The following is a 24,859-nucleotide window of genomic DNA, read 5'->3' as shown; positions in this document are numbered from 1 at the left end:
AATGTCTGTTTTGAAAAAAAAGTACTTTGTCCAATGTCAAACATCGCATGCTTGCACGATGTGCTTTGATCTTTCAAAAAATGTGGTCAGTGCCCCGGGAAACAAACTGTGGCATTCACACTAACGTCAACCCCCTTTGTGGATAAAGTGGTGTCCCAGGGAGTGACTCTAAAGCAGGCATGCTACAATCATTGCAAGACTTTCTCTTGCTCATATATTTTCATTTTCTACCTTGGAGTACTGGGGAATGAACACATGGAAGGGGGCCAGAGCAGGTGGCAACCAGAGGAATGTGTCTCTATTGCTGTTGTGAACTGGTCAGGACCAGAGAACAGAGCACTATTCTTGGCACCTTTATCCCACCTCTGGAAGCTGAGACCATGGCTCATGAAACCATGGCACTTTCCAGGGTCTTTTAGAAAGGATCTGAGAGCCAGCGTATTTGTAAACCTGTCTCTCAGGTTGGTCATTGGTTCCCATCTGGGAGATGTATTGCTCTCTGGAAGTCTCATGCCCTCAGCCTCCACTCTAAGCAATAAAAGAGTTTAAAAGAATAGGAAACAAACAAACAAACAAACCCAAAGACTTCAGAGTGTAGGAGATGTACGGTCAATCTAGGGTTAAATTGTGGCTCCTGCAGGGCTTGTTGCTAACTATATAACTTAGTAACTTGATGTATATCTCCAGGCAGGTGTCTTAACCTGTTGGCTTCCTGTTATAAAGTGGGACCAATAACAGCACCTGCCCCTTTGCAGGAAAGGGATTATGGGAGCAAGTAAATGCTCCGAAATATTGTTCTTGTTACACATCACTCCTTTTGTTTGGCTGTTTTCTGAGACAAGATCTCACTGTGCTGCTCAGGTTGGCCTGAAACTTCAAGCACCTTAGCCCCCAAGAGCTAAGTGACAGGTGTTTGCTACCGTGCCTGAAGATTAGATATCACCTTTAATAAAAACCAGCTGATGGCTAATATGTTAGGTATTGCTCATTAAGTCTTATTTGATAGATGTTATTATAAACACTTTCAAGTCCAAGAATTATTATCATCCCATTTTGCCTATGAGGAAATGGAGCCAGAGCAACTATATGGCTTACTCAACAAAGGCAAGCTTGACTTCCAGCCAGCCACTGTATTCTGTAGCTGGGTGTGCTCTGCTGCCTTAGTGTTACTGTTCCCTCACCCCGAGAGAGCTCCTGTGACTCTCCTGGGTGTGGCTCGTCAGGTATGCCATGGTTCATGTCTGTATAGAGAGTGGCCATCTGTTGACTGCTTCGGCCTTCCCTCCCACAGACTGTGTGTCAGGTACCATTTTGTTGTTGACTTCTCAGTCTGAACTAGGATGAGTGTGAGTTCTGCCTCAGGAGACTTTCCTTGTTTCTGTGAACTGATATTTGTGCTCTTTTAGGATTGAATGCTTTAATAGAGGTTTTAAACAAATTAAAATAATACTAGTCACATAGTAAATGTTCAATAAACAGTAGTTGATGCTGTTATTTTGGGGATTATTAAATGGTAAGCAGTGTATATTATACAAGTTTAAAAACTCTGTAATTCTCACCAAATTTTCCTGCAATGTGACTGCTTTTCTATTGCCTGCTGTCCTGCCCTCCCCCCAAACCACTGAGTTACACTGCTCCTGAGTTTTAGTCTGTCAAAAAGAATCCTTTGAACACTGATGCCTGTATCAAAGGCTGCTTGCTGATAGTGCCCCTAAATGTTGCCACCAAGCACACTTTAATGCCGCCCTGCTACTATGAGTGCTGAGATCCATTCTATCCTCCCAGTAAACAGTCTTTGTGGGAGCCAGAGCAGAGAGGGGCTGTATGAGGCCTCTTTGGGGATGGTGACTTGGGTCAAGGCTGACACAGAGAGCCAGCATTAGGAAGCACTTCTCCCTATTTCCCACCCCCAGTGCCAGATGCCTAGCATCCATTGTGTATTTTACTCTTGTGACAATTCCGAAGGAAAGGGCCCTCATCTCGGGGGAAGTTGAAGTGCTGGTGTATCACAGCCTTCTGCTCACAGGGCATTTTACTTTCGGCCCGCCTGCGCTCCTTCCCAGTGAACTGCCTTCTCGATGGGTGTCCTGCCCTATCTCTGTCCAGAGAGTTTGCTTTTGGATGAGGACCTGTGTCTTGTTTACTGTGTGTCTCTGTCACCTTTGGTTTTACCACTTAGGAAAGCACTCATTGTCCAGGACTGATGCTAGTGTCAGAATTCTGTAGTAAGTCTGACGTGGTCACATAAGTTTATAATCCCAGCACTTCAGAAGTTGAAGTAGGAAGGTCTCAAGTTCAATGACAGTCTGGGCTTCATTGCCCGACTATGTCTCAAGCTCCCTCCCCTCTCCCAAAGCCTCCTTGGTGACTGTGGCTTTCACCGGCACAGAACTGAGCTCCTAGAGTGAGAAATCTCTTTTTAAATGTCTGTGTGTTCTTCAGTGGTTAGCAGACTTGACAGGACCCAGCTTTGAATTGACTGAAACATTCCTGGCAGCATTTAGTCAGCTCTCTGACGTGGAGTTTCATCTTGTACCGACACAGGCAGCCCACAGAGGTGCGGGCTGTCTCTGCTCAGTGTCCCCAGGATGCCCTGTCCTGAGCCCAGATGCTGGGTCTGTGTGTGACCTACCTGTCTGTCCTGGCTAGATACCCCACACAAGTCCCAGCCAGGAGAAGGCAGGCAGGGCTAGCAGTATGTTCTGCCCATGAGTCCATTGTCTTCCCAGTCTCAAACCTGACGATGCCCTCTGTGGAATAAGAGCAGTTCTAAAAGACGTATTGCAGTAGACATTTTAGAAAGCTCATAAAAAACAAAAAAACAAAAAAAACCGCTGAATAAAGAAATGAGGCAGAAAACCCAGACTGTTTGGAAGTCAAGCTGAGAACTGTGGTAACAGATCTCCATTTCTGTTTATTAAATAGGAGCCCAACTTAACAGCCACGCCTAGCTGGGTGCTGAGACCACTTGCCCCTGACTTTACCTTCAGAGTGTTATGTGCATCTGCCACTCAGAAGCCCGTCCTGTGGGGCTGTGTACCCAAATAAGACCCAAGCTTTGCATTTGTTGGGAGGTAAAGAGGTGGAGTGTGGACCTAACAGAAAGAAACTGACTAGATGGGGCTAAGCGTGCTCCACAAGGCAGAGCCACCTCCTCTTTTTATTGTGCACGCTTTTACAGAAATGGAGCCCCAGAGTGGGATAGCATATACTCGTCGACGCACATTCAAGTGCTGCTTTGCCCCTTCCCTTCACTGCTGTTTTCATTTTCCTCCCATGAACCTTGCTACCCTGGCTTCAGCTTGGAGGCTGTAAAGGAAGATGGAGAGCCGAGTTACCTCAGAATGATCACTATCGTTAACATTCACGGGTGGTTCACTTATCATTCCTGACTGCACAGACATGGCAGCCTCGCGGAAGCGTCCGCAGGTGTAGCATGGTGATACATATTACATTGTGCCACAATGGATTTATGTATTCTGTAACAAAAGAAAAGTGTAATGAAAAAATACAGAAGGTAATCCTTTATTCCTCCGCCACACAATTTATCAGTAAGGCCTGTGGACGGGCAGTGCCAGGGATTTCCTCCGTTTGCTTTAACCTTGGCACCCAGGTATGTTTTGGTACGATGACAGAAAAATACAGACAGGGTTTTCCTCTGCTTCAAACCTTTTAAAAGGACACTTTGAATTTATGAAAGTTAGTCCAGATACGAAAGTGCCCGTTAAGCTTTTACTCTGCCCTTTGCCTTGGAATGATGCTGTCAGCTGGCCGCAGAACAAGAGCCGGTGCAGCAATTACTAACAGCAGAATCTACCATCGTTCAGGTAGCTCCCAGGGGGATGGGAGTTTGCGAGGCCTGGGCCAGTACTAGTTTGCAAATCCCCAAGAACTTGTGTTTCCTTTTGGCCCTACTCATCCATCGCCCAACATATTGTCACAGATGGAGGACATACTGACTTCTGAGGAGAAAGCTGGGGAAGGCAGATCTGAGTGTGGTTGATTGGCATTTGTTCCAAATACACACTGGCCTGGTGCCAGAGCAAACACCCGCAAGTTTTTAATGCACAAGGCTCTTTACATATCAGTACTCTTGCCAAAATATCACTTACAGCATCTCTCCCAAAATAGAGCTGTTGTTTTCTTGGGTTTTTTTTTTTTTTTTTTTAAAGAGCTATTTCTTATTTTGCTTTGATCAGTAAAATAAACTTTTAAAGATTGTTCTGGGATGGGGTCCAGTTTCTGAGGTAAAGAATGACTGGGGTGCAGGCATGATTCAGTAACAGAGTGTTCAGTAAAATTAGCTCAACAGTTCTCAGGCCTGCTGTTCCATAGCGACAACTTCAAGTTAAAATGGATGCTTCTGCTGGCCAGAGCAGCAGCAGCTTTGTGCTTCTTAACAAGTGCAGCATTGAGAATGAGAGAGAATTCTGTGAAGAGATCTCTGTTCTAGGAAACACATTGGGTCCTTGGTTTTGAGATTAGCCCATAGTCCCTGTAGAGAACTAGCCACCTGGATGGGTCTAACCTGGGCTTCAGGCCCTTTCCCAGCCTGATCTATCATTGGGAGGCTTTCCCAGGGCTTGGCTTTTCTTTCAGATTTCTTAACAGTATTAAGCTCCGCCATGGTTTTTAGCCATGTTCCCCTTTGAGATTCTTATGGGGAAATGGGAATGTGACCAAACTCCTTATAGCAATTCTCATGTTTTGTAGTTGGAAACTTGGGTCCCATATTTTTGCACGAGCTGCTTGGAATTAGCCTGTTTTGTTCCAGTGCCCAAATGTAGGGGGTAGTATTTGTGATACCTGCCACCACAGTTAACAGCCTCTGTGCAGTTACATCTCACAAAGGCGATGGGCTACTGGTTTCTTGTTTTTGTTTATTCATCATCCTTGTTGTTTTGTTTCTTTGCGGTTTTTTTATTTCCCTGTTTCAAGCTAGATGAACCTCTAACCTAATTTGACTAGAAGCTTGCACGTAGTGTTAGAGTTTTGTCTTTTCACTTATTTTGGCTTAAACTAATGTTTAGTTTGATTTTTCTAGGACTAGATAAATAAACCATTTATAGTGACATATACACAGATTATATTACAAGCTGTATAGGCTGGGGATTTAGCTCAGTGGTAGAGCGCTTGCCTAGCAAGTGCAAGGCCCTGGGTTTGATCCTCAGCTCTGAAAACAAAAAACAAAAAAAAACAAAAAACAAAGACAAAATAACAAACTTTTTCAGCTGGGTGGTGGTGGCGCACGCCTGTAATCCCAGCACTCTAGAGGCAGAGGCAGGCAGATCTCTGTGAGTTCGAGGCCAGCCTGGTCTACAGAGCTAGTCCAGGACAGGCTCCAAAGCTACAGAGAAACCCTGTCTTGAAAAAAAAAAAAAAAAAAAACCAAAAACCAAAAAAAAAGCTGTATAAGCTGGGCATGGTAATACACAACTTTAATCCCAGCATTCAGGAGGCAGAGGCAGGTGGAGCTCTGTTGGTTTGAGGCCAGCCTGGTCTATATAGTGAGACCCTGTCTCAAAACAAACCAAAATAACAACAACAAAAGGTGGATGGACACACTGATGTTCTACAACAGTTAAGAGCCTTTTCTTTTTCTCAAAGACACCTAGGGGCTTATTGTGATGATAATATCTGCCTGTACTGACATCTGCTGACATGAGTCAGTCTCAGAGATGCACCTGCTTCTGCCTCCCAATTCCTAGGATTAAAGGTGTGTGCCACCAACATCTTGCAAATTTCTCCAAAATAATCACTAACATTTTCCGTACTGTTGCTTTGAAGCTTTCCCAGGTGTAGTGGAGACTGTAGTGATAACTCTTTCACACTTGTCTTTTCCTACAGAAATGCTGCTCATGGATTCTCCCTTATCCAGGTGGACAACACAAAGGTCACCATGAAGGAGATCCTGCTAAAGGCAGTGAAGCGAAGAAAAGGATCCCAGAAAATTTCAGGTGGGTTAGTTAAATTATACCATGGCAGTAGAAGCTTAACACTTAGGGGAGGGGCTGGGGAGGGTGGTCTGGCTACATAACTTTGGATAATCCTTTCTAGAAGGCTGATTAGGAAGCCTACAGTTAAGCGGGGGAAATGACTTTTTAAAGCTTCCTTTGGGCTTCAGAAGGAACTAGGTTAGTGGCATATGTGAGAAGAACATGTTCAAATCAGTTATGGGCAGTCCATTAATAATTTGTGGTAAATTAAGACAGAGCTATTTGTGTTTACCATTAGTTAATGTAAACCTGTCTTAAAATCCAAACCAAGGAGTTAGAGACATAGCTTAGTGGCAAAGTGCTTGCCTAGCATGTGCATGGTACTGGCTTCTGTACCCAGCACCACAGAATCAAAACAAAACATTAAGCTTGAATCATTGCTTATAATTTCATATTTTCACACAGTTTTATGTGAGAGTATTTTCAGTTACTAGGATTCAGAATATGGGGGGAGGGAAGACATTCTCTTCATTTTTATTACATGAGGGCAATCTTATTAAGATGGTTTTAAAAAGATAAATTGTTTGATGCACCCATGCACCTGTTAAACTCTAACTCCTCATTAACCAACTCTTGTGTAGAAAATAGGCTCGTGTTATTAGATACATGTAAAAGGATATAGAACACAAATATTACTAATATTAAGAAACAGTTCCAGCACCTCCACCACTCAAAAAAGGTAACAGCCTAGACAGAAAGCCACCGAAGAGAACTCTTAAAACTTGTGATTAGGATGCTGACGTGTAGCTCTTCACAATTAATGACTTCTGGCTGGTGCTGAGGTTTGGGGTGGTGGAGAAGGATACAGTGTTTCTTGAGGGGCTGGCCACCAGAAGTTGGACCATGCTCCAGTGAGTGTATGGGCAGCACAAATTGGACTTTGGGGGGTGTGGAGGGTCACATCGGTTGGGGAGAGGCCTGGGAAGTGAGTGTGCTCAGGGTTCATGATGTGAAATTCCCAAATAATCAATAAAAATATTATGAAAAAAAGAAAGTTATTTTCAAAAATAATTCAAAGATATATCTGTAATAGACTGCTATACTAAAGTCAGCACATATATTGGCAAGTCAAGTATTCTTAGCTTTGTAAGTGAAAAGACTTCTTAAACACCTTTGAGCTCACCTTTTGGAGAGAAAAAGGGCATTACACAGCTTGAAGAAAATAGTTGTGTTCTCTTCTTAAGGGGAGGCATATAATCTGTTCCAGATTTAATTAGCTATCTTCAGATGAAAGCTGAAGTTTTAATAAAAGTTAGAAGAGATAACACAGTGAAGGACACGGATGAGCTGTCTCAAGGCCATATTCCAGGGGAACGATAAGAGCTGTAAAAAATGGCAGAGGAGAGCAATTGAATGGAGCAATGAAAATCTGATTCTCATAAAAAAGAGAGAGAGAGAGGAGAGAGAGAGAGATGCTGGTAGGGGCGGTTGTAGATGAGACCTGCTAGCGTCTGCAAGCAATTTGGATGCTTGCCAGGAGTCATTGTTCACCCTCGGCTGTGGCGGCTCCGTCCAGATGTGCCAACTGCACGTTTCGGCTTTTGCCAGCTGACTGCGCCGTTTGATAACCAGCTCTCTGGATGCCCATCACTGGCCGCAGAGATAGAATTAAATGATGATGATCTTCCCACAAGTTGGGAGAGGAAACAATGCATATAAATCTTGATTTCATCTCAGCGTGAGAAGTCTTTATCCATCATCACTCATAATGAACAAGTCGTTAGCTGGGATGAATGGTGTTCTGCTTTTTCCAAACACCTCTTTTGTTCATTTTTTGGGTGACTTTTATCTATTGCATGGGGGTCAAACCTCTTTGCATTTAGGGGATGATTAAAGAGGCACAGCCTCTCCATCCCAGGGGAGAGTAGATGTTTTGGGGATTCCAGGTGCCAATCTAATAGCTTTTAAATAGCTTCAGATACTCAAGGGTATTTAATGAGCACTCACTCTGTAGAATCAGGAGTCTTTGCTCTCTACATTTTTTACATAATAGTGAGTTTTGTAACACAATTCTTTATATTCTGAGAATGCATTGGTTTGAGTTGTCTAGGAAGGGGGTGGAACTTTTTATTTTAGCCTTCTCAATAGAAATTGTGCTGTTAGTGGTTTTGTTTGTTTGTTTTTTAAGACTGTGAAACCCCAATAAACTTAGAGGGTGCAGCGGAGCTAGTGTCCTTCCTTACACTGTCCAGTCTTACACTTGTTTATCTGTGTCTGTCCCCAGCATCCATGTTTATTGCACATGCACACAGACATGCACACACACCCGTGCTTCCTGGTGCTCACCTTTATGTGTGCACCCTGCCATTTTCATCAGTCTTTGCCATATCCTTGGCAGAAGCTTGGGGTTTGTTATCCAAAACACCGTGATCTGTATCCTTTATTCCTCTCCATACTACTGAAGCCAATTGAGACTTACACATTTGCATAAATTCCTGTTCATTTTCTTAAGTCAAGAATCATTTTAAAGTATACCTTTTTGATTGCTTTAAGAGTCTGTTCTCACAAGTAGAAGGGTCACACCAGTTTGGCAAAGATTTATTTATGGTTAGCACCGAAGTGGTGGTGTTCATGTTGTGGTTACAGTTATGTTACGATCACTCTGTGCTGGGGAGTGAGCTTCTTTTCGAGGGTGACTAAGGAAAAGAAGAAGAACCTCTTTAGCAGAGGAAAGTGCATCAAGAACATTTGAGGATGCTCCAGGACTGGACAGAGCTGTGTGATTAGCTCTCTCCTCAAACAGCCTTTGCATGAGGGGGGGTCACACTCACCTCTTTACCATTGTCACATAACTCAAGTTAGGAGAAAGGGGTGACACTCGACATTGAGCAACATGTTAAAGATGGACGGCGGGAAGCCTGAAGAGGCCCTCAGAAAGTAAGACTGGAGGGATGTTTGGCTCCTTTCACACATAACTAGCTCCTCTCGGCTTTCTAGCCTAACCATATGGCTTCATTTAATAATAGCAGCAAGTGGGGTATTGGACTTAATGACAGTCCCATACCTAATACTGTCTCTGGTACTTACGTAGTTTCATTTTTTAAAGAAAAAAAAAAGTAGTAAGTATTGAGAAAAAAACAAAACAAACCCCACAAAATCAGTTTATATATAGCACTTTGTTAATGGAAACCTTTGGGACTTTAAGATAGTTTTTGCTTTTTAGGATAGACTATCATAACAAGTCATAACTATTGTTGAACACTACAGGGGTTTCCAGTTAATATCCATGTACTTAACTATAGTAATCTTCTCACAGTAGTTCCAGTCAGATCTCTGGTAAGGCATATTTTTAAAGCCTATTTTTAAATGTCTCTTTGAATATTTTTTCATTTTATCACTGACCTACTTGACGTTTGGAATTTCTTTGCAGCAGCAGAAGTATGCTGTTAAAAAAATAAGTAGATAATTCAGTTCTAGAAGAATTAAATAAAACTTGTTTACTGATTTTAATGGTTGAGTGGGAGAGTCTTTGACACAGAGAAGCCAGATCACTGTCAGATCCCTGGATTTAGCCAGTGAACTCCACTGACCTATGATGTAATGGGTGAAGGCCATATAGGTGGTCAGTTTCTCCCTTTGTCAGGGTCACCCTTGTGACTGGGGCCTGGAGCTTCCTGGTACTTTGTGTGTTGTTGCTGTTGCCTTAGTACTGTTGTCCATCAGCTGTCACCAGTCTCCTGAAGCTTGTTGGTGTGACAGAGATGCTGCTGAGAAATGGAAGCATGTCAGTTTCAGCTTCACACCAACACAGTAAGACAGGTGCCTCCCAGTCTCGAGAGGGAGACTTGCAAGTAGGATCTGCCCAGCAGAGTAGAGGTCTGTGTGGCGCTGATTCTGGATGCGTTCTCATTTTGAAGTGGAGCCTCTTTCCTGTTACCTGCTGAAAGGGAACAGAAAGCATGCTAACTTTTCTTTAACAACCAGTTCTTGCCTTTTGAAGTGTAGACTTACTTTACTGTCTTAAATTTTTTTTTAAGTTTTTAAATATTGATTGCCTTTTGATGTTCATTAATGCTTGTCTCAGAAATTTTCACTTAGCTAAGTGTTAGCTTTGCCAAGGATCTCCTTCGACTCTTTGCTGAGAGCCACAGAGGCAGAATTACCTGCTAGTTTACTGTGCTCCACTACTGCTTCCCAGGCAGTGTCCCCTGAAGTGTGCTGGGGGGACGGTGGTGGTGGAGGTGAAAAGCAGCCACAGACAGTGCAGGGATTCTGTGTGATAGATAGACGGCACTCCCTGGGTTCTCCATTAAAATTCATGTACAACCTGAGTGCTGACTCAGAGTGCACAGGTGCTCTATATGTGTCTATTCATCACACTCCTCTCTTCGTTAGACATGGCCTGAGTACAAGGAGACAGTGGCAAGACAAGACGCTTACCAAGGCTAACCTTGTACTCTAGAGAGGAAGGAGACCTAAGAAGTAGGGGATAAAAAGAACACAGGCAGAGGAGCTCACTTCATTGCACAGGGAGGGTGCGCAGGGTGTTTCCCTTCCCTAAGAAATGGCCATTTGAACAGAACTCCACTTGTACACTGGGTACTTGAGTTGGAAGGGCACTGCAAGCAGAGGAGTTGCTTACCATATTTCACTGTAAAAACATTCCAGTTTACTGTGCTATTTAACTGACTTAACTGAAGTTGTAGTAAAATTGACCCTGAAAAGACGTACCACAGGTACTCACATGGTCCATAGGACCATCATCCTCCTAGTACCAGAACCGCACCCCTTGGATTTTTCCATGCCAGCTCCCCATGCCTTGACCACTAGTCTACACAGCCACCGAGGGACCGTGTAAAATTTGAAGCTGATCATAGCTGCCCCAAACCCGTGGAGGATAACCACCCTGCATTCAGAATAAACCCAAACTTACAGTCATTGTCAAATACACTGGGGCCTAAAAGAGAGAAAGGACCTCACAGGTACTGAGAGTCCAAAGAAAGGAAAGAACTGGGAATTAGTGGGGACACAGGTCAGGCAGTGTCCTCAACAGAGAGAGGGCAGCATCCGAGCCTGTCTGCAGCCACAGGAGGCCTCACTTTTATTCCAGACAGACCGAGAAAGTTGAATGTAAATAAATGTGCTATTTACTGGGTAGACATCTGAGGGCATTTGTGTCAGGAAGGAGTTGGTCTTTGCAGAAACAGGATCTGTTGGGGGGACAGGGAGCTAAAAGCTGTTGTACCGTGTGCCTTTGTGCTCTTAACAGATATCCTCACTTAAGCTGATAAGCACAGAGGAAGGTGGTGGTGTGCATGCATACAGATACCTTCAGAAACAAAGAGAGGAGAAACATGGCACTCTGGCATCTGGAGCTGTGCTGACCATGGACACTCGGAAGCTTCCAGGCCTCATGGCTTTCCTCCGCTCTGGGAGAAGCTAGTTACCCAGATTTCCACAGCTAGTGAATGGTAAACCTAAATTTGAGCCCAGGCTTCCTTGACCTCAAAGCCCACACTCTTTATTTGTACCATGTTGTTTATTAGAACCCCAATGGGAGAACAGATTTAAAATTCTGTAAACAGAAATGTTCGTTGATTGTGAGATCTAAATGCACTAGAGAAGAGCAGCATTTAGAGGAACCCTGCGGTGAATCTCAACATAAAGCCAGGAATTCTTTTTGTAATTGCACAGTTTGTCTGTATTGGTGTCAGTTCTAATGTTTTATGTCTGGCTTTCTTAAAGCAACATACACCTGGCCTGAACTGCCCTATTAAAAAGGAAAACCTGGGGTCTAGGGGTGTAGCTCAGTGGTAGAATACTTGCCAGGAATAGATGAGGCCCTGCACACCATCCCCAGTACCACAAGAGGCGGAGCACACATGTGTAATGGAGTCAAGTTTTTAAACTCATGAGCCTGAGATACTCTGTGATGAACTTGTAACACTCATGTAAGTGTCTTCTGGCATTAGAGTTGAGCAGAGCCCTACTTCACATGGAACTGTAGACCAGAGATCCTTTCTTCTGTAGAAGGAAATAAAGCTTATAAGCGAGGGACCAACATGGAGGCTCCTTGTGCTGGAAAGGGCACATAGGAATGACATCTAAATGGTGGTGTTTGGTTTTGCAAAAGGCAGTCATTTCCGCAGACAGCTGCTCCTCCTTATGAAAAAGTAAGTAATGCTGGCGCCACTCACGCATGGGAGCTGAGTAAGAAGTAAAGATCCAACACTCGGAGGCCCTGTGGGAAAGGCGAGAGTAAATTAGGATTGCTAGGTGTTTAAATGTGTAACTGGGAAGTGCCCCAGGCAGGAAGCTTCTAGTTAAATATTCCTCCTTGACACCGACACCTCTCTCTGCCTCTTTATCTTGTTGTTTCTTCTCACCTGAGCCTCCCTCTGTCTGGAGTGCTGGGAGGCTCCTGATGGATCTTCTCTAGTATAGCGCAGAGCACATTAAAGATGGCATTGCAGTCAACTATTTTATCCAGAAAGCCTGGAAATTCAGAGAATTTATGTCAAGCAAAAATCTTTTGGAACCACTTTAGAGACCCAATTATTTTAGAAGGGTGTTATGAGCTCTCACAACTGCCGCATCAGAGCGACTTGAAATACATCATTCGCCAAAACTGCATTTGACCAGCACTTACTCTTCCTGCTAGTCGCTAATCTTTCAGAAGTTCCTTTTCCATTACAAAATCTATTCATTCACTTCATCCAGGCCAGTCACAACGCGGATTAGATTAATGAAAAGGCAAAAGGAAAGGAAGAGAGAGGACACACACAGCTCTGAGACAAGGGTTACTTCCCTGGGTCCACTGGGGGGTTAGCTTTAGCTCTCAGGAACTATTACTGCACTGAATGTGCATATTGATGGTGAGCTGCTGCCTGATTTTAGAAATGTTGAGAAGATCAAAGTGTCTGTTTAGAATGAAAGAACTATGGCACATTTGTGAAATGCCGGCCTACCCTCTCAGCCTCACTCACCTCAGCTCTGACATGAAGAGGTTGAGTAAAGACTCCTCCACACACTGTATGCACCTCAGCCCTGTGGGGCTCTGAGATGCCACTCACTTGGTTTACAGAGGTCATTAAATGCTTCCTCGGTGCCAGCGCCACACTGGAAACTCATAGAAAAAGAGACAGTAAACTGTGGTAAATCTCTTAGCAGGAGCATCACAGATAAGGAACTGTAATGCTAAAAACTACTGGGTGAGGCAGGAGCCCCAAGCAGAAAGGCTCTGCAGTGTTTTCTTTGGCAAACGGCATCTTCAGATGCTGTGTGGCTAAATGAGAACATCTCCAACAGAAAAGATGCAGTCAGAGACACAGACACCTCACAGGAAGGAGGCTATAGAACCTCGGCAGGGGCCATCTCTGGCCAGGCTAGCTCTGGTGGTGGACTCAGATGAAGGAAATGAGTTTATTTATTAAGACTGATGATGTAGCAGGTGAGTGTAAGCACTAGGGATTTTCTGACACCCAAGAAGCCTGTGATCAGCTGGAGAGGCAGGCAGATAAACAGGCAGCTATAACATCATGAGTATGTGAGGGGAAGGCCTTGGTTCAGTCTTAGGGCATTGGTGAAGACTGAGCATGCTTTCTGGCAGAGGCTCTAGCCTCTAGGACAGTGAGGAGGTATGGGATTGAATGGTCAGGCTGGTGTGTGTTCTTCATACTCTTGGGCAGCTTAATAGCAGTCTGAGGGTAAGGTGCTCACTTGGGGCTAGGTCATGTTTGTAAAGCATGTTAAATTTGATGGCAAGAAGGGATCATTGAAAGACAGTCCAACAAGGGTTCCTCTTTAAACACTGTGTATTGTGCCAGGTAGATTGGAGACCACAGAGCTTGAGGAAGTAGCAGAGCGGATGATGGCACTCTGGAAGCAGGTGTGGAAAGCACTGTGTTCAGAGAGGGAGGGAGGACACCAGTCAGAACCCATCTCCTCTCTGGGGCTTTGGAGTGGTGTGAAGCTGCATCCGGGACCCTGGAGCTGATCTCAGAAGATGGAGCTATAAGATGGCCCTGTCAGTTAAATACTTGGAAAACATTTGGAGGCGTGTCCAGCAAAAAAATGTGTCACTTACTGGAATTTCCTTTTGGATTTTTACTCAGTTCACATACAGATACATACACAGACTGTTTCATGGGCACATATGCTCCCTGGGTTTTTTGTCTGTTTATTTTACTTTGAAAAAAACTTCACTTTAAATTTATCTGTGTGTGTGTGTGTGTGTGTGTGTGTGTGTGTGTGTGTGTGTATGCACGTGTGCATGCTACAGTGCACATGTGGACGTCAGAGGACAGCTTTTTGGAAGTCAGTTCTCCTTCCACTTTCAGGAGGGTCCAGGCATTGAACTTGAGTTGCTAGGCTTGACAGGAAGCACCTTTACCCACTAAGCCATCTTGCTAGCCCTTGTTTTTTTAACTAATTATGTATGTATTGGGTTCTTTGAGATAGGATCTCATTATGTAGCTCTAGCTAAGCCTAGAACTCACTCTGTAGACCAGGCTGGCCTGGGATTCCTGAGATCCACCTGCCTCTGCCTGCTGGGATTAAAGGCGTATGTCACAATGCCTGGCCCTTTTTGCTTTTTAAGTCATTTCCTTCCGTTAAACCAGCGCATGGTACATAAGAGGTGTATATGTGATATCAAACATGTCTAATCTTATGTTTGCTCTTTCATTCACACACATCACGCATTATTCTGTTTGAGAATGACTATGCAGTTTTCTTTTTCTAGTGAAGTGTGTTTATCCTAACAATTAAGTTATTTAGATTATTTCTGGCTTTTCGGTATACAAAACATGCAGTGACTGGGCAGTGGTGGCACACACCTTTAATCCCAACACTTGGGAGGCAGAGGCAGGCGGATCTCTGTGAGTTTGAGGCCAGCCTGGGCTACAGAGTGAGCTCCAGGACAGACTCCAAAACTATACAGAGAAGCCCTGTCTCGAAAAACAAAACAAACAAACAAACAAAAAAAAAACACACATGCAGTGAACAATCTTCTATGACTACTGCATATTTTGCTAGACTTTAAATATGGGATTGCTTGTCAGTGGCTTGCTTACTGAAAATACTGAGGGCTGGAGAGGTAGTTTAATGGGTAAAGTGCCTGCCACACACTCATGAGAACCTAAGTTCAAATCTCCAGCACCCACATGAAAGTTGGACATGGTTGCATACCTCTGTAACTCGAGCACTAGAAGATGGAGACAGACAGATCCCCGGAGCTCACCTGACTGGCTTCAGTGAGACCACCTCAAAAGATGAAGAGAGTGATGAGGAAGACACCTGATGCTGTCCACTGTGGTGCCTCCACTTCCCTGGTTCTGTCTCTCTCTCTCCCTCCCTCTCCCCCCCTCTCTCTCTCTCTCTCTCTCTCTCTCTCTCTCTCTCTCTCTCTCTCTCTCTCACACACACACACACACACACACACACACACACACACACACACACAGGAAGAGAGACAGAGAGATTGTCTTTCAAACAGCTCCTGTATGGTCCCGTCACTCTGGAGTATGTAGAGTAAGGACTTGCTCTGATCCCTTGTCAACACTGAGTTATCAATCTTTCATCTTTTCCAAACTGATAGATAGCAGTTAGTATCTTATTTTGCTTTGTATGTCTGAGTCTTCAGTGTAGCTGAGTGTTTTCAAATATGCTTCTTAGCCATTTGTCTAAGAGATGTTACCACTTAAGATGGACAGTCAATTCTTTAAGAAAAGGAATTGAGAGAGGTCTGACTTTAATAAATTGTAAAAATGTATCCTGTACTTCAAAGTATGTACTTCCATCCCTCTGGCTAGGCAGGTGGAAAAGAACGTGTATACACACAGTGGTGTACAGAGAGGGCACACATCCAGGCCAGGCAACTTGACTTGTTTCCTGCTGGCCTTTTGATCCATTCACAAAGCTTCAGTGTTCAGAGGGACTGTCTGGTAATTTACCAGAATTCAGTTCAGCTCATTTGAGACCTTATATTATTTACTTCCTTTATCATTAAAACTATCATAAAACACAGATTTTCAACAAAATGTTTATAAACACTTCCTTTCAGTCTGGTGTATGTACTAGCACTTGGAAAGCGCGTCATACACTGAAACTTAGAAATGTAGACAAAGTTGTCACCCCTGAGCAGGTTTCTTTTGGGTAGGCATGTCTGAGGACACGGCTGGCAGCATTATAAACAGCATTGGCACCAAGGGCAACTGTAGGGGGCTAATGGAGACCCTGCATCATTCTTTGCCATGTGCCTAGTGAGAAAACTCCTAGAAGTTTCTGGGAATGGTAGCAAGTGGGGAGAGGCTGCAACCAACAATCAGTGTCACAAAGTGGGGATGACTAATTTGCCGAGGAGGCCGTTGAGACGGATGTTTAATTAGCTGAAGTCAGAGTGGATAAATTGGGAGAGGACTGCCTATGCAGAGAGGTGCCTTTCCCCACATCTCTCATTTAACATTGCTTCCTCATTACCATTTTGTTTTTCAAAGCAGCATCTTTAAATTAGGGGGAAAAGAAGTGATGTCCACTGAAAACTTAGAGTATTCCCAGCATTTTTATGTTTAACCTTTACAGTAGACCTTGTGACCTGGACTTTATCCTTTTTTGTTTTTATGGTTGCAAAAACCGTGATGGGGGAGTATGTGTTTGCACCTGTGCATGTGTATGTATTTAGCGCACAAGCTTGTACTATTTGTGAGCATTGATAATGGGTACCATAGGTGAAATTAGATTCTTAAGCTCTGTGATTTTTCTCAATGACACAATTTCCTCACTTAAAAGGAAAGGCTGTTGAAAGCTTTCTGGGCTAAAGGCAATAGCTTGCATGTGGACAGAGAATCCCGGGAGGCTGGGAGTGAGGATGCACAGCACAGGAGAGCAGACAGCATTGCAGCGTCTGTACCGATCACTGTGTGTGGATTTTGTCTAAAAGTAAACAGGGAATTCTAGTTAATTAGTTCACTGCAAAGTGCCCTAAATATACTGGTATCTGCCCCTTGCTTCAAAATGTGCTTCATACGATTGGTAGAGGGGTCAATACTTGCTAGAGCAAGTGTAGCCAAGTATTAGTAACGGAATGTAGTAGAGTAGGTACACAGATTTTTCTGTGTGCAGGTCTCAGCTTTTCAGGGCTCTATAAAGTCAATGAAAAACGGAAGGTGGGGATGAAGAAATGACCCAGGGAGCAAAAGCACTGACCCCATAAGCACAGGGAGCTGAGTTCAAATCTCAACCACCCATGTAAAAATCTGGGTGTGGCTGCATGTGCTTGTAGCCCCAGCATAAAGACAGGCAGGTCACAAGAGCTTGCTGCTTTACCAGCCTAGGCAGAGCAGTGAGTTTCTGAGTTAGTGAGAGACTCTTTGAAGCCAGTAAGGTAGAGAGCAGCAGAGGATGACACCCAGTGGTGTGGGATATTTTATTTTTCTGTGCATAATATGTTAAATAACATCTGAGGTCATAGATTCTTCCATTAGCCTGCAGTTCTAAGTTTACATATAAAGTTACTGTATACTATTACCACTATGTCAGCACTTTTTCAAGTTCCTAAAATAACTTCTTATTGGTTGTTATTTTCATTTTATATAGGATATGTCTGAAGTTCAGAGAGGCTGCAGAACTTGCCATGGTCACACAGTGGTAATGAAGAACTTGGGAGCTACATTCATGTGTCCCCAAGTTGTCCCACTACATGGTGGTTCCTCCTGCTGGGTTAGTTTCAGGACCCACAGCTCAGTGCACACCTCTCCCCTAGAAAGACTAATCTTGCATTCTGGAATAGCAGCATAATTCTGTAGGAAAAGCCTAGACTTTGGTACTAAACCATCCTAAATTCTCAGTAGCACATAAGCTACTTGAAATGAGACAAGTCATCAGCCCCTTCCAGCCTCAGTTGTACTCTCTGCAAAGAAGGTTGTAGGCTTGCTCAATGCTTATAAAGTACTTAATCCAGGGTTGGTGATTTAGCTCAGTGGTAGAGCACTTGCCTAGCAAGCACAAGGTCCTGGGTTCGATCCTCAGCTCAAAAATAAATAAATAAATAAAGTACTTAATCCATAGACTATTCAGTCAGCAGAGGTCACCTGCTGTCGTCTCTGTCACCATCATGTTAGATGCACCCTTATACCTGGGTTTCTCTGGGGGGCTTTGCTTTACTTCCTTTCCACTCATGTGGCATGACTTTTGCCTGTACCTTCTGTTTTCCAGTATGTTGAGTCTATAGAAAACTTAACATATTGCAGAAGGAGCTTTTGTATTGTGCTTGAACTTGAGGCTGCTGGAATCACCTTTCCTTGGAACAGCTGGCTTTCCCTGACAAGGAAAACCCTCCACTGTAGAGCAGGATTGATAATCCCAAGGCACCTTTGTCATACAGCTCTATCATCATTTCCCTTTCCAGAGAGTCTAGCAGGTGAACTTATTTACACGTGGCCTTTGTACACTTCTGTTGTGGCTTAGCACCTTCCAGAGTGCTTCTGCTCCTCATGTGCTGATGCAGAGGCTCCGAGAATGTGGGTCTTCCCCAGCACAAGCAGAAGACCCAGTCTTCAGGCATGCCAGCCTTCTGTTGATCCTGTTGGCAGCTGGAAGAATTTGCCAAGATTGAGTTTAGCTATTTTGCATAAAACCACTCCTTTACAGAGTTAGCCTGCCCCAGCAGACTTCTCCAAGACCAGCCAAGCATCCTCAGTCCTGACCCACAGCTTGCAGAGGCCTGACACCAGAGCCATTTAGAAGGCAGCTTTCAGCAGCTACACTACGGCAGCATAGAGGTCTTACTTTTCTGTCAGTTACAGATGGAAGAGCTTTCTGTTGTGTATCTTAATCATTGTGGGCACATTGTGAAAAGAAGACGCTCAGAGCCCAACACTTAAGAGGCAAGAGGATCAGGAATTCAGGGCCAGCCTGGGCTCTCTGAGACACGCAGAAACCCAAAGAAGAGGAGGAGGATTAGCTAGTCAGTGAGGGCATTACTTTCTCTGTTTTATTGTGATAATGTCTAGAGACAAAGATAGTTTAAAATAGGCCAGCAGCATCAGCTGGCAGAGAGAGGCAGGTATCCGTACCCACCTCTTTAACTCCCCAGATCACAGGGTGCAGTCAGTGAAGTGTACAGATGCCACTGTGTCATCAAACCAGTTTTCCACAGAGGAAGCCAGTGGGGTATTAATAAAGCTCAAGCGCTGTAGCAGATGCAAGGTGGCCTTGGTGCTCTTCAGTATTCCCAGAGACTGTCACCACTAAGTCACAGAAATGCCAGAGCTTTTAAAACTTAAGTTTGCTAGGTTTCTCCCCATACTCTGTTTAATAGTGGAACAATGTGACTTAAGATGAAGCACAATTTAAGTTAGACAATCAAACTGAAGGGTTACACAGATTTCTCAAGCAGTGGGTGTCAAAAGCATCCTTAGCACTCAGTAAGTGTTCTGGCAGCCTCTGCTGTGCCAGGCAGTGCATGGAGAAGTCAGCGCCTGTCCTCAGCTCACATTCTGATGGGGAGATGAGAGTAAAAGGTGATGGATGGACGGATGGATGGACGGACGGACGGACGGACGGACGGACGGATGGAGAGAGACAGAGACAGAGACTGAGACTCTGATAACATCACCAGGAGCCAGAGGAGCATGTAACAGCCAGACACTTGGTACAGTAGAAGGAAGTGCCGTGCACACCATGTCCAGAGGAGTGAGAGGGGCATAGGGACACACTCGGTGCACTCCTCTTCTATGGTGGACATTGATAGACACTGTCTGATCTAGATGATCACTTTTTAAAATCACCTGGTAAGAGTACTAATAGAAAATCTGAAGGTGAATACCAGATGAAAAGTCCTGAACGCTTCAGTTAACTTCCTGTGAGGTAGGCCCTGGGGGGGGGGGGGGGTCACTGCGGTTCATCCTAGGACTTGGGTTTTGTTTACTTCCAAATTGTACATGATCTATGATGAAAGTAAAAATAGATTTTTTTCTTTAAAAAAAAAAAAAACAGCTTCCTTTCAAATTCTGCAGTTTAGAAAGATTTCTCCTTTCCTCTCTTGTATGGACTTTTTCTATTTGGAAACTTCCTTTCCCCTAAAAGCTACCATCCATTTTATTAGTTAGATGTCAGGTTTCTCTGAGAACATCATTAAATAGTTGCTTCCCAGCATAAACAGTTCCAGATTCCATGAGTGGAGATGTTATGGGAGCATAGCCATCATGTTGTGACTCGGCCAACATTGCATCTCTGTGACCTGGATTTTCTGTGGGTTAAAGCACAAGCTATCAGCAGAATACTCATTCCGATTCTAAGAATGACTGATACCTCTAATAGAAATGAAAACAGCTGCTTTTCCATAGCATTAGAGTCCCAAACAGCTGCCACATGTACATTTTGACATCCTTTTTTCCCGTTAAAACTGGGACAAAAATGAGTTTACTGGATCTACTGATCTGGCTCATCACACCATATAACTTTTATGGAGAGGTAGAGAAGAGGTCGTAGAAATCCTGTTGAGAAAGAATGTAGCTATCCCACGATGCTTGAACACACTTAGAATGAAAACCCCGTGGTGAGAGCCTCCTGTCCCAAGAGCTACTGCCCTTACTGTGGAGCCTGAGCCTGAGCCCCTGCAGGCAGCCATTGTTGAAGACAGAGTGCCCCTCTGTCTCCTGAGAGCCTTGAGTACTGCCTTCTCCTCAGCTTTGATTGTGTGTCAAGGATGACTGCTGTGGAAGAAGAGGCTCTCCTTTGGGAAAACTCACACTGCCCGCTGGGTGACCTGAGGCCCTTCTACTGGGCGAGCACTCTAGCCTCTTCTTCGGTAAACAAGGTCCCAGCTACAGGCTGTGGTTTTTCTAGACAGGCTTTCTTCGTGTGGTTTTGGTGCCTGTCCTGGAACTCTCTCTGTATACCAGGCTGGCCACAAACACACAGAGATCCCTGGATTAAAGGCGTGTGCCACCACCGCCCAGCTTGCTGGCTTATTCTTAACTGCAGAAGTAATGCCTGGATTCTAGGAGAGCCTGCCTGGCTCTACTCTTGCCATTACTTCTGCTTGCTCCTTGGTGTCCTATCCTGCATGGCCCTTCATTTCTCTTGTGTGTGAGGGAACGTAGTTGACAGTGTCTTCATGGCGCTGCTGTGAGAATATGAGGTTCATACAGCACTCCCTCCCCGCACGTCCTCACCGCGCTGGTGGACACTAATCCCATCCTCTCCTTTCAGTGACTGAGGCCCAGGCCCATTTACGTTCTGTGCAGTATTCTGGGTTTGGTGTGTGCGTGTTTGATGCCTGTGACTACTTTGGGACCTGGGAGACTATAACTGCTAAGGGACCTCAACTCGAATTAGTCCCTAGGAGGGACAGCCTAGAGTATGGGCCTCCGTCTGCCCAGCTGCTCCTTGAGCTTGTCCAGAGCTGTGAGGCCCTCGTCAGAGCAGCGGTGAGAACACAGGAGCGCACGGTTTGGCCAGACCCGGCATTCCTGGAGCACCCTGATAAGCAGAAGGGTTAAAAGCAGGAGAAACTTGGGTCATAAATTGTCTTTCCAGCAGGACTTTCCAGGGAACATCTGATATGAGCTGAGAAAAGATACTGATTGGCCTGGGAGTCAGCTGAAGGAGACAGGGACTGCAGAGGAAGCTGCTGGATTTACTGTTATTAGCAAGGCAAATGGAAAGTCAGCAGGGCAGCCAGCTCCTAGATAATAGATGAAAGCAGAAGGGAAAAGGCTGCCGCCATGTCCCTCACTGCCATTTGTCTACCACTCTAGCCTTTGGTTTTGTTTGTCACACAGGGGAAACATAGCTAAACTTCTCAGTTATGTCACAATTAGCTTAAAATCAATCAGGGTATATAATGACTCTTTTCACCTGTTTTATAGCTTGAATGTTAGGCACAGAAAAGTTTTATCACTGCCAGGCTGAGCACTTTACCTATGTTTGTACCTCATTTCATTATTGCACTAACCATGAGTTAGACACATCATCCTCAGCTTAGAGACAGGGAGCTGGAATTTGCCCCTGAGCATTAAGGGTTGCCCAGTTTAGTGGAAGGTACTGCAGCCAGAGCCTGTACAGCTGTTGGGAAGAGCTGGGCAGGGTCTTAGCCATTCAGACCTACTTAGGATGCTCATGTCCTGACTTGAAACAAGTTCTACTTGGTACATGACTGTTGGAAGAGAGATGGGACAGGCAGAAAGGAACCCTGCTGCCAGATGGGGCTGATGTTTAAAAGGTCTGTGGGAGACGGTGGCATAACCTGGACACCAGAACCAAGAAAGCAGGTAATGTTTAGCATCTTGGGACAGCTGCACAGAGAACCACATGCTAAAACTGGTTGGACCACAGAGGCAACCAGTGAGCAAAAGCCTCGCCTTCAGGATCCCTCCTAAAAACTGCCTCCTAAAATGCTGCTCATGGTCCCACACAATGTAGTAACTTTTCTCATGAAATCCATATAGTGAGCTTTTTATTCTCTAGCAGTAGGACCGATAAAAGCTAGGAATGAATAATTTCAAATGGTGCAGTCAAACTTAGCCAGAAAGATGCTCCGAGTATAAAATGGACTGGAAAACCGGGACACCGCCATCTTTCCAGTTAGTTCATCAGACATTGACCAAGTTGCATCATTTCAAAGATGCAAAAAAGTCATTTGTCAGTCTGTTGAGAATTATGGCAAGTGGAATTCCACACATTATTTACATTGTTTTCTTGATCTGGTCATTCCCTCTCTTTTCCTTCATTCTTAACTAGCCAGTACAGTTCAGTTCCATAAATGTACAATTTCTGCACAAGGAGATCCAGGCATGCTAGTGCCCTCAGAAGATAGAGCAGGATTTCAGAGAAGCACACCAGGAGCATGCTGAGAACCCAGCAGGGAACCTGGCCTGAGGACAAGGGCCATTTTCTGAGTGACATAAGAAGGCCAAGTCAGGGTGTTAAAAATGAAGCCTTGCTTTTGGCCTCCTGGGATTTTAGAGATCCTGCTTGGAGCAGCACCTGTGGTGACAGGAATGTGGGATAACCTGCCTGTTGTAGGAAAGGAGGAGAGTCTGGGAGTTGTGAAGCTCAAGAGAGAGTAGCAAGTACAGATTCAGTGATGGAACCAAGGGAAGTTCGTCAACACAGGACTGACAATGTGGAGGACAGATGCCGTGCATGAAGAAGCAGTGCAGGGACATAGACAAGGAACCATGAAGTGTGCACTAAAGGAGGGGAGACCAGTTCGCTAATTCCTAGAGAACACAGGACGAGAAAGGAGAATGGATGGAATGCCTGGATAGCAGCCCCGGAAGAAACCTTCAGAGTTTGCCTCTAGAGAGCACCCTCTGAAGTGGGTGAAGAATGGATGACCAGAGGCTGGGAGGTAGTAACAAGACCATTACATGCTGGGTGGTGGGCCTACAAGGGAGCCCTGGCAAGGGGGCAGAGCCAGTGGAGCTTAGGCACTAAGAAGGGCAGCATCAGGAGGAAGACTAAATGCCCTGTGTACCCTGCAGCCCTTAGAGACCAGAGGGGGCTTTGCCTTCCCTCTTCAGTGACTAGCGTGGGGCACAGCAACTGTGGAGAGCAGCCGAGTGCATTCACACAAACATCCATTGTCACCATCAGACCATCCCAGTGCAAGGTAAAAGGGTAAGTTTGAGAGGTGAGGACCCCAATGTTTAGACTCTTGTTGTCCTATAAAATAAGAAGCTAAAAGGACTTGGAGTTTTCTGTTTCTGCAAAGACACAAACCAGTCACTGCCAGTGGTGCTTCCCAAGATATCTGATAGGAGCACCAGCAGGCCTGTGGCCAACAGCCAGATTTTCTGTATCGTTTGCAGAACACTGCCAGTCTCTGGCCTCAGTGGATTTGAAGGAAGCCTTCAGCTTTCCATGAATCATAAGACTTGGCTCTGTGCTGGCTCCTCACTGACTCTAGTTGGAATCCCGGCTGTCACACCTCTCAGAGAGACTGCAGAGAGACATGGTCTCCTTTTTTCTGCACCCCCCTCCCCCAGCTGAGGATCGAACCCAGGGCCTCTTGTGCTTGCTGGGCAAGCGCTCTACCACTGAGCTAAGTCCCCAACCCATGGTCTCCTTTTTGTTTCTTTTCTTTTTGTTGTTAGGTGCTTGTGACTACACTCACGAATTTCACTGGGTGTCAGTGCTGTGTTTCAGAAAATGGGTTTGAATTGCTGTGGTTTTGAGCACTGGACTGGATGTCAGAAACCTTTGCTGTCATGGGGAATTCTGTCACTCTGGATTTACTATCTGTTCCCTACAGCTGAATTCCTCAGCAGTGTGATTTAGCACCCTAGCTTCCCATCAGCCAGTTTTGGCATTTATTTGAATGCATTACCCCACTGGTTTCTATAAACTATTTTACAATTGTTTAAAATAAATGACTGTTTATTTCCATAAAACCATCTGTATTTCTTTACAGAGCAACAGATAACTGTATGTAAAATTTGGTAATGTCACCACAACTTAAGTTAAGAGAAACATATTGGGTTGAAAAGTTAGACGCATAGGGACAGTGTTAAAGGTTTCCATCGTCTAACAAGTGGTATCTGAGTCCTCAAGAGGAAAGGAATATTTCTTTTTTCCAAGTGATCTCAGACCTCCTGCCTTACCTACCGATGACAAGATGTTGGTGGCGAGCTCCCCTCGCCCTTCTCCCACTGCCTGTAATGCTGCTAGGAGGCTCCTGCTCAGCGGCCTCTAGCTTCTAGGTTTTGAAATCTCATTGCCCAACCCCTGGTTCTGAGCCGCACAGGCTCCTTGCATCCCCAGGAAACCAGTCAGAGTTGGGGTCCTGTCAGGAGCCCCCAGCATTGGGAGTCAGATGGAGATAGAGCCCCAGTCTTGAGGAAGAGGTGGTTGGGAGGGCTAACCAGGTGAGCAGCACGTTCTGAATGCACTTGTGTGTTGAGACTGTCCTAGGAATG

At 44.8% G+C, this 24,859-nt stretch overlaps 1 protein-coding gene across 4 annotated transcripts in view; it reads left to right on the top strand.

Moving 5' to 3' along the window:
* The window catches only part of Mapkap1 (MAPK associated protein 1), a 207,119-nt gene that overhangs the window by 109,750 nt on the left and 72,510 nt on the right, over positions 1–24,859 (top strand). For all 4 annotated transcript variants that reach the window (XM_036185132.1, XM_036185133.1, XM_036185130.1 and 1 more), the window contains exon 7: positions 5,848–5,957. In XM_036185132.1, coding sequence (XP_036041025.1) covers positions 5,848–5,957 — 110 coding nt within the window. The remainder of the gene's footprint in view (positions 1–5,847; positions 5,958–24,859) is intronic.

This window comes from Onychomys torridus, chromosome 4 (assembly GCF_903995425.1).
Source record: "Onychomys torridus chromosome 4, mOncTor1.1, whole genome shotgun sequence".
Taxonomy (NCBI): domain Eukaryota; kingdom Metazoa; phylum Chordata; class Mammalia; order Rodentia; family Cricetidae; genus Onychomys; species Onychomys torridus.
The sequence above is the reverse complement of the archived record's forward strand: the minus strand, read 5'-3'. Positions and strand labels throughout refer to the sequence as shown.